Genomic DNA, 9,983 nt, shown 5'->3' on the forward strand with positions numbered 1-9,983 from the left:
TGATGACAGGGAGTGGGCGGAGTCCTGGAGAGTGACAGGGCAGTGGGTGGGGCCAGGAGAGTGATGACAGGGAGTGGGCGGAGTCCTGGAGAGTGACAGGGCAGTGGGCAGCACTAGGAGTGGGCAGGACTTGGGACACAGGCCTCAAGGAAGTGGGCGGGGCCTAGAAGTGACAGCGACGTGGGCGTGGCCTAGGGGCGTGGGCGGGGCTTCGAGGGAACCACAGGGGCGGCCAGGGCAGGGATGCCCGGGCTTCTGTCTGCAGGGCTGGCGCCCACCCTCTTTTCCGACCCCACGGGGCTGCAGCCGCCTCGGTGTATGTAGGTGAGCCCGGCGGGGAGCTGGGCCGTCCCTGGGTGGTCGGTCACTTCCTGGGCAGCCGGAACCATGCCGGGCAAGTGGTCTCCGGGGTCTCCAGGGCGGCTCAGCCCAGCGAGGGGCTCAGGGCTGTACCCCCACCCGGCTCCCTGGCCTCGGCTCCGGGGACCCCCAGGGAATAGGGTGTGTGGGGGGGGACACTCCTGCCGTCCTGCCCGAGGCTCCAGGTCCGCCAGAGGGCGCCCTGCACCCACACTGGGCAGCACTGCCCAGGGACCAGGATGGGGCAGCCCAGGGGGGCCTGCCTGGTCTTCAGGGGTCCCCAGGGTCTGCCTCCTCTTCATGAGTCCCCAGGAGGGGCAGCCCAGGGGGGCCTGCCTGGTCTTCAGGGGTCCCCAGGGTCTGCCTCCTCTTCAGGGGTCCCCAGGAGGGGCAGCCCAGATCAGTCTGTCCCCTCTTGAAGGATGGATCCTACGTGAGCTCACGGCTGGAGAGTGGATGCACTGTGGGGGATGGTCTTGCTGGGTGGTCTGGGAGTTGGCCCTGCATCTCCTGGATGTGTGGTTCTAGGGTGGTCTTCAGGTGACTGTGGGATGTGTGGTCTTCAGGTGGCTGTGGGATGGGTGGTCTTCAGGTGGGCTGTGTGATGGGTGGTCTTCAGGTGGGTGTGTGTGGGAAGCCTTGCAGTTGGGTCACATGGCATGGGTGTGTGATGAGCACTGCTTCTCGGTCAGCAAGGCTACGAGGAGTTTCTAGCTGCGTGGCAAGGCCCGGGAGAATGTCTCTGGTCATCTCATCGCTGCCTCACCCCATTGTATGGACACTCAATCACCTCTCTGATGTTTCACAGAATTCTCCTGAGGGTGTTATTTTTCTGCTAATGTGAAGTGATTCCTGTAACTGGTGTAACACCTCAAACTGATCAATCATGTTATAAAAGCATCTTTAGCGACGTAAGGCTATGACACACAGCTAAAGTATACAATAGTAAAATTGAGCCCACAATGTCTCCAAGCATCCTGTTATGTGCCCATCTTTGTCCTGAAGTTTGCCCTAATATAAGTAATGTTTTCCTTAAGAAACGGCTTGATAATATCTTGGAACAGATGGCAATCATGGAGGTACAAAGAGTTTGTTTACCAGGCGCCTCGAACTGTTCCAACAAACGGTATGACGCATCTTGGTTTCTCACCATGGGAAGCAGAAAGTATATGGGGCATCTTCTAAAGGGAAGCAAATGTGAACCTCCCCCCAAAAAATGGCTTAAAATCTCAACCTTATACTGGCACTTATAGATAGGGAAAGAAAAACAGTTTATAAAAACATCTATCATATATCGGCACTAGTATTTAGGGAAAGAAAACAGTTGATAAAGATAAAAGGAACTTTCTTGCACAGGCCCTCTGTTTGTAGGTTGGCTGAGTTGCCTTGATCCCTTTCACTGCCTTTTAACAAAAGAACAAAAAAACAATTAAATCAACACTAAGAACAGAAACCATTGAATCAGCACTGGGTGACGCATGGTTTGATTATAAGATTTGGCAAAGAATCTATGTCATATGATTTTATAAATTCCTTTCATTTATGATCTTTTAACTGTACTCCTAATCTTTTAAGCAATATTAGTTAGTTTGTGTTTAGTAAAAGTTGATTTTGGATATCAGTAAACCACTTGTCACTATGTAACCGCATGTGCTGCCAACCGTGGAGCTCCTGGCTTCTGCCAGGTCACTGCAGGTTTGAATGAGTAATAGCTTGCTGAAAATATTTTCTCTAAAGTAAAATAGTAGTAATGTCTTTTAGGATTGATTTTGTAATGAAGTAAAAATGAAGCAATTGGATGTTGTGCAAAAGCTTGTGAAGATTTGTGTATAAACAAAGCAGGCAGCTTTTCTGAGTTGTCCATTATCAGCTTCATGCCGTGATGGTCCATGCCTCCTCTGCCTCTCCTTATCTCTTCTTATCCTCTCGCCGATCCACGCATCCTTTGCAAGCTTTCGAGTCAGCCGGAGCAGGTCTCCAGCAGGTGTGATGGGTGGTCTTCGGGCGGCTGTGTGATGGGTGGTCTTTGGGCGGCTGTGTGATGGGTGGTCTTCGGGCGGCTGTGTGATGGGTGGTCTTTGGGCGGCTGTGTGATGGGTGGTCTTTGGGTGGCTGTGTGGTGACTGGTCTTCAGTGCCTGGGGTGTGTGTTTTGAACTGTGTGTCTCTCCATATCTCTGTGTAACTGTGTACATGCATCAACCGTGTGGCTCACGTGTGATCGATCCCCTGCGTGGGCTTGAACTGCGTGGGTCTGGGTGTCTGCTTGACATCTCTGGTAGCCCATCTCAGGCTGCCGCGGGTGCCCCTGCCTGCACTGCCTGGTGCTGTGTGCTCTGTGCTCGGTGCCCCCACTCCACCCCTGTGTCCCAAAGGGGGCTGTCGTGACTGTGTGTGTGTGTGTGTGTGTGTGTGTGTGTGTGTGTGTGTGGTAGCGACCCTGCAGGAGATGCTCTCCGAGGCTCCCCCTGCCTCCTCAGAGGGGTTCCCGGGTCCCCTGGGGCTTCCGCTGGGGGAGCCCCTCCCCGTCTTTGATGTCACAGGCGCTGAAGTTCCCTTCTTCCAAACAGCCCTGCCACTGGTTTCTCTTTGAGCACACACGCCTCCTGGGTCACGGTGTTGTGTTTACTGTTAAAAAAAAAAGCAAGCAAACCAACGGGTGGAAAGTGCAAGCAGAAAAAGTCGAATCCAGTAAAGGCGTCACACTCTCCCCGCCCTCCCCGCCTGCACTCACCGGTCTTCGCTGGAAACACTTTTCTACAAACTGACCCCCAACCCCCACCCCCCCGTCCACCGCCTCTGGCACCTTGCATGCGCCCCTCTGTTCCCTCTTAGATCTATCATCTGCTGGTTCACTCCTCCAGTGGCTGCATTGGTTAGGACTGGTAAAGCCAGGAGCCTGGACGACCCCGCCCCCGCCAGTGCAGGGGCCTGAGTTCTTGGGGGTCATTTTCTTCTGCCCTCCCAGGTGCCTGAGCAGGGAGCTGGACTGCGAGTGGTCCGCCCTAGGGGATGTTGGTGCTACAAATGGAGGCTTAGCCTTCCTATACCATGGTTATAGTAATTGCCATGATATATGTGGGTCAGGTCTGGGGGGGGGCGGGGCCAGGTTTGGCCAGTTCATAACATCCACAGGTCAGAGTGCAACACCAGCCAATTCATATTGGGACTGGATTGGGTCTGACTGGATTGGGGTAGGCTGTAGAACCCACCAGCATGAGCTGGAAATGGGGGCAGACCAGGCCAGGTCAGGCAACAGTATCTTTCCACATCCCCTCCCGCCAACCACCAGCTGCCTGATGTTGCATGATGGTCTTATGAGGTGGCGGCCACTGGCATTTGACCCATTTCACAGATGGGAAAACCAAGTAACTAGAGGCATCCTTACCCCCTGCCCCCCTACCCTCACCAGGCAGGAGGTAGAGCTAGGATGGGAAGCCACGTGTCTTGGCTTTCTCACCTGGAATGAATACCTACGTGCACCTAGGTTTTTGGGTCCACGCCCTCACTTTAGCCGCATGTAGTCCTGGAGTTATCGAGCAAGCTTGTCGATGCCACGTGGCTTGGCACACATGCCTCGGAAGTTGTACCAGCTGCGAGGGTACTGTTTCCGGCCACGTGGCTGAGGAGCTGCTTCTGATGGTGTCAATCCCTTCTCTAGCTCTCTCCCACCTTCAGCAGGTGTGGGTGGGGGCCGCCCACAGCGCCCGGCATTCCTGCCTTCCCTCCCCCAGCCATGCTTTGAGCAAACCCCGGCTCTGCCCCTGCCCGGGTGGAGACGGAGAACTCAGCCTATGGCTCAGTGTCAATGCTGGGATGGGCTTTGTGGCTCAGAGAGGGTGCAACTCCTGTAGCTCAGAGTTCAAAACTGGCTCCTCTGTTTCCTGTCCAGCCTCCTGCTGATGTGCCTGGCGGAGGGGGGGAGGGGGAGAGAAAGCAGGGGGGAAGATGGAAGATTGGAAGGCAGCCCCTGGCTCCTGCCCTTCGCCAGGCACAGCCCTGGCTGTTGTGAGCATTTGAGAGTGGAATCAGTGGATAGAAAAAAAAAAAAAAATCTCTGTCTTTCAAATAAATAAAATCTTAAAAAGAATATCTGCTCATCTGGGGCGACTTCAATTCCTGGAAATCAAATTCGCAGACGTTTTGGCAGGTGTAAACCAGGAGCCAGGAGCTCCAGCAGGGGTCTCCCACACGGGTGGGGGGACCTAAGGATTTGAACCATCCCCTGCTGTTCTGGGTGGCTGGGGGGCCTGCCACACGCTCTTCCCGACTGAGACCCACCTGTCTCACCCCGATGGATTGACCTTGGGCCTTACATACGTCTGCTGCAGGGGGTGGATGCGAACGTGTTGGGCAGCCAGCCACTGGGGTGCGAGGGGCTCTGGCCACAGTAGGAGTGCCATGACGCGCCAGGGCTGTGGTTGGGACATCTGAGCTAGACAGCCCCGCCTCCCTCCCTCCCCACCATAACAACACAGAAACCGCACTTTTGGGCTTAGCGGGGAGCTGGTAAACTTGCCCTCCACTCCCCACCGAGTTCCCTCCTGAGGAGGGATTCGAGGGGACCCGCCCCTCGCCGACATCCTGTTCTGGGTCTTCAGTCAAGTGAGCAGGCACCTCCTCCAGGAAGTCAGCCTAGATTACTTGCACCTGCAGAGCAGCAGGTGTTCATAGCTGGGTGGCTTGCACGCCCCTCATCGGGGTGCTGCTCTGCGAGGCAGCAGGGATGGCTCAGGCCCTTGGGTTCCTGTTATCCACGTGGGAGACCCAGAAGGAGTAGCCGGTTTCCCCCCCTGGGCCCAGCCCTGGCTGTTGTGGGTATTTGGGCAGTGAATCAGCAGATGGAAGCTCTCTCTTGCTCTAAGTTGGTTGATTCATTTAATTGATGCTATCTCTTCTCGAGCCCTATGTAAAAGCTGGCACCATTGCTCAACAGGCTAAGCCTCTGCCTGTTAGCACCAACTTCCCATAGGGGCTCCAGTTCCTGTCCTGGATGTTCCACTTTCCATCCAGCTCCCTGCTTGTGGCTTGGGAAAGCAGTGGAGGACGGCCCAAAGCCTTGGGACCCTGTACCTGCACGTGGGAGACCTGGAAGAAGCTCCTGGCTCCTGGCTTTAGATTGGCTCAGCTCTGGCCATTGCAGCCATTTGGGGAGTGAACCAGCAGACGGAAGATCTTTCTCTCTGTCTCTCCTTCTCTTTGTAAATCTGCCTTCCCAATAAAAATAAATAAATCTTTTTAAAGCCCTGTAAAAATCCTGCCATCCATCATGGTCATCCCCTCTCCCCCAGTACTGTCTTTTTTTTTTTTTTTTTTTTTACTAAGATCTATGTATTTGACAGGCAAGCAGAAAGAGAAATGGCATACATACATATGCAAAGATGTTCTGTCTCCCCAAGTGTTGGCAGTAGCTGGGAGCCAGGAAATCCACCCAGGTCCACGGCTTGGGCCATCTCCGCCACCTTGCACAAGCAGGGAGCCAGCTGGCAAGCGGAGCAGCCAGGGGACTTAAGCTGACAATTTTAACGTGGGACGTGGCATCCCAGGGGCCACCTTAGCACGCCACTGCCGTTCTGCGAGTCACTTTTAGCAAACGCTGTCTTGGCCACCATCTACGACATACTGAGAGTTAGTGTGTGGGGTTCACCCTGGCAGGTGTGTGTGTGTGGGGGGGGAGGGAATGTCTGGGGAGAGAACATTCGAGACAAAGCCCAGCAAGTCAGATGGGCAATGGGATTTTTCTAGAGGGTTTGGCCCGACCTCTGCTGGCGGGAGAGGCTGGGCTTGGGGAGCCTCCTTGAGGCTGCCGGGAAGGAAGCCTTCTACACTTTGTGGCATTTCCATCCGGTCAGCAGCATCTGGTTCTGGCTGCTTCTGACAGTCACTCCCAGGGAATCCCAGAATACAGGGTTTTTGCTGAGTCAGCCCCCCTCCCTCCCATCGCAAGGCCTGCTGCCGGGGGACAGGGGGGAGGGGGACCCTCCAGCCCAGGGCTTTCCCCAGCCAGGCCTCTCCTTCCACCCTGAGAACTGGGGGGAGCTTCCTTTTTTTTGTCTGCTCCGGGGCCCTCGCTGCCCCTGGCCTGCCTCTCCCCACCCCCGCCAAGCCTAGGCCAACGGGAAATTTCTTTCCTCCTCCAGGCTCCCAGGCTGGGGTGGCCTCATCTTGGGCTTGCCGCTGGGGACTTTCTGCATCTGGATTCTCCAACCTTCTCCCGCGGGGTCTCCAGGGAGTCGTGTCGGGAAGCCTCTGAACGGGTGGGTGGGGGTGGGACAGGGAAGGGTGGACAGTGACTTGGGGAGAGGGGAGGCTGGCGGGCGGTCAGGGCAGGGTTCTGCTGGTGGGCGGGGCGTTCCTGGCATCTCGGCAGAGGTCACGGGTTTGGGGGGGATGTTCTAGAGGTGGGGGTTGTGGGTGCCAAGGAGAGAGAGAGAGAACGAGCCAGAAGCGCAGAAACCGAGAGAGAGAGAGAGAGAGAGAGAGAGAGAGAGAGAGAGAGGAGCCAGAAGCGCAGAAACCGAGAGAGATAGGGACAGATAGAAAGTGTCAGAGAAATCTTAAGAGTAAGAATTGGGAAGAGAGAGAGGGGAGAGATGGAGAGAGTGAGAGAGACAGAAGAGATAGTGAGAGAGAGTATTAGAGTTGGAGAGAGGGAGACAGAGACGAAAAGAGACATGGAGAGAAAATGCGCGCCGAGAGGGACAAACAACTTTAGGGCTGGACAGAGAGAGGCCAGAGCGAGCCGAGCCTGGGAGCTGGGCAGGGAAGGCAGGTGGGCTCGGCGAGGCGGTGGGCAGCCCCTTCCCCGATTCTGCAGCCTCGGGTGATCCCCCCCCACACACCCTACAACCCTCCCACGCCCCCGAGGGCTGATGGGGCGGAGCGCGCGGGGCGGAGCAGCGGAACCGACGTGAGAGAGAAAGTTCCGAAGGGGCGGTGCTCGGGTCCCTTGTCACGGAAAGTCGTATAAAAGGAGGGCGCAGCTTGGGCCTCCGCAGCCAGCACCGTCACCGTGCCCCGCCATGCACCCCTCCCCTGCCGCCGCTGCTGCTGCTGCTGCTGCTGGTGGTGGTGCGTCTCTGGACGCCGAGGCCGCCTGGCCACCCCCGCCGTCCACACCGCCGGCCCGTACCTGCCGCCCGCTGCTCTGGGCACTGGGCACCGCGCTGCTGTTGCTCGCTGCCACCTGTGCCGCCTGCGTCGCCCGCACCTGGGCCTCCCAGGGCCCCGCAGCCGGCCCCGAACCCGCGCCCGACGCCCGCGCCGGCCTCCTCCCCGACGTCCCGGCGCAATCGGTAAGACGCGCCCCCAACACGGCTCCTTCCTGCGCTCCTCTCCGATTCCCCTCCCCACCCCAACCCCGACAGGCACCTGTTGTCTTTGGCTCGTTTCCTACTGAGTCCGCGGGTGGCCACAGTAGGATGCCCGCGGGATCCCCTAAGCCCTCTGGGGTTGGGGGAGAGGGGGAGCTAAGCTGGGTCTTGCGGGTGGGCGTGCGCGCGCGGTGGGATCCCCACTCCCCGAGTCGCCGCTCACCTGCGTTTTCCCATTCTCTTCCTTGCAGGGTCTGTTCGCGCAGCTGGTGGCCCAAAGCGGTGAGTGAGCGCCCCTCGCGCCCTGCAACCCGGGTTGGAAAGAGGGAGGAAGACGTGGGGAGGTCCCTGAACCCTCATTTCTCCTCCTCTGCTTCTCCTCTGAGCCCAGCACAGACTCCTGCCCTGGGAGACCCCTTTCCTCCCGCGCTCTCCTCCCGGTCCTCTTCCTTCCTCTCCAATCTCCCACCCTTCCAGAACGCCTCACCTCCGCGGGGATTCGGCCTCTTGACACCCCCCGTTTACAATCTCCCCTCTCCTACCTCTCCTGAAGGTTCTACAGCCTCTCTCCCTCCTCCCCCTCCTCCTTTCTCTGCCCAAGCCCTCCCCTCCCTTCCCCTGCTCTCCCTTCACCTCATCCTGACCCTACGGAATTCGACCCCCCACCCCAGACCCTCCATTCCTGCCTTCCTGGGTACCCCATTCTCCCTCCTCTCCCCTCCCCGCTCCCTCGCAACTCAACTTCTCCTTTCTGTCCCCTCCCCCTGCAGTGTTGCTAACCAACGGGACGGTGCGCTGGCACAGCGAGGCGGGCCTGGCCGGCGTGGCCCTGTCCCGGGGCGTGAGCTACGATGAGGACGCACGGGAGGTGGTGGTGGCCCAGGCCGGCGTCTACTATGTGTTTCTGCACCTGGAGCTGCAGCGCGTGGTGGCTCGCCAAGGCTCGGGCGTCGTGGCTCTCTCGCTGCACCTGCAGCCACCGCGCTTCAGCGAAGCCTCCTCCGCCTCCGCACTGGCCACCGAGGTGCACCTGCCCCCGGCTTGCGGGGAGAAAGGCCCCGATTCAGCCGTGGGTTTCAAGGGCCGTTTGCTGCCTCTGGGTGCTGGTCAGCGCCTCAGCGTCCACCTGCGCGCCACGGCCGAGGCGCACCCCGCCTGGCAGCTGGTCCAGGGCGCCACACTCCTGGGTCTCTTCCGAGTGACCCCTGAGGTTTCAGGGCGACTAGCTTCACACTAGCCCACGGACGGACAGACGGACGGACGACCTGGACTGGGCCGCGGCCCTTCCCTGTCTGGGTCCTGGCCCTGGTACTGGGCCCTGCTGCTCTACCTCATGGGGCTGGGGGCAGGGGTCACCGCTGCTGGCTTCTCCTCCTCCTCCAGAAACTCCCAGCCACTCCTGCCCCCCCCCACCCCCAGTCGGACTACTGGTTATTTATGCTGAGCCTGAAGCTCACGCCGTCTACTTTATATAATATTCAACCCATCGTACTGTATGTCTATTTATTGAGCATCTGCCGTGTGCCAAGAGAGTCTTATTTATGTGAAGATGTGAGAAATAAAGATTTGTTCCCAGAGTCCTCCTGCCTGTTGGTTCATGGGGCAGTTGGCAGGGGGCTTCACAGAGCCTTGCTGCTGGTGGGTATTATTGGACCCTGTGGGTCTGGCACCCTCGGAAATGCAGAGAACCCGGCGGGTAACTCAAACCCCAGACCCCAGCCCAGCGCGGACTTCAGGTTAAACCATTGCTTTGGAACCCTGCTTTGGAGTTCAGCTCCCTGGGCACGCGCACCCTAAAAGGTAGCGGGTGAGGGCTCACATGCTTGGGTCCCTGCCACCTACGGGCGACACCTGGTAGGAGGATTTGGCTTTGGCTTCAGCCTGGCCCAGCCCCAGCTCTCCGGGCATTTGGGGCTTGATGTAGAGGATAGAAGATTTTTGTCTCTCTTAAGGAACCTTGCAAGTAGACAGAATGTGTAAATAAATAAACAGAAGGGGGGAAAAAAGTGCATGGTGGCCTTGTAGCGAGCATGAAAGTGGGCAAGAAAGTCTGTAGGGCCTGGTGCTATAGCCTAGTGGATAAAGTCCTGGCCTTGCACACTCTGGGATCCTATATAGGTGCCTGTTTGTGTCCTGGTGTCACCACTTCCCATCCAGCTCCCTGCCTGTGGCCTGGGAAAGCAGTGGAGGAAGGCCCAAAGCCTTGGGACCCTGCACCGTGTGGGAGACCCGGAAGAGGCTCCTGGCTCCTGGCTTCAGATTGGCTCGGCTGCGGCTGTTGTTGACACTTGGGGAGTGAATCAGTGGATCG

The 9,983-nt window shown here is 57.9% G+C and overlaps 1 protein-coding gene across 1 annotated transcript; it reads left to right on the plus strand.

Annotated features, from left to right (window-relative positions):
• The first annotated feature begins 7,381 nt into the window (after positions 1–7,381).
• TNFSF9 (TNF superfamily member 9) lies at positions 7,382–9,235 on the plus strand. The gene is made up of 3 exons (XM_040990228.1): positions 7,382–7,654; positions 7,924–7,954; positions 8,443–9,235. Exons 1-3 carry the CDS (start codon positions 7,382–7,384, stop codon positions 8,907–8,909), a joined length of 771 nt encoding a protein of 256 aa, XP_040846162.1. The 3' UTR covers positions 8,910–9,235.
• The last annotated feature ends 748 nt before the right edge of the window (positions 9,236–9,983 follow it).

The sequence above is a fragment of the Ochotona curzoniae genome, unplaced genomic scaffold (genome assembly GCF_017591425.1).
Source record: "Ochotona curzoniae isolate NIBS_2020 unplaced genomic scaffold, NIBS_Ocur_1.0 contig_605, whole genome shotgun sequence".
NCBI lineage: Eukaryota > Metazoa > Chordata > Mammalia > Lagomorpha > Ochotonidae > Ochotona > Ochotona curzoniae.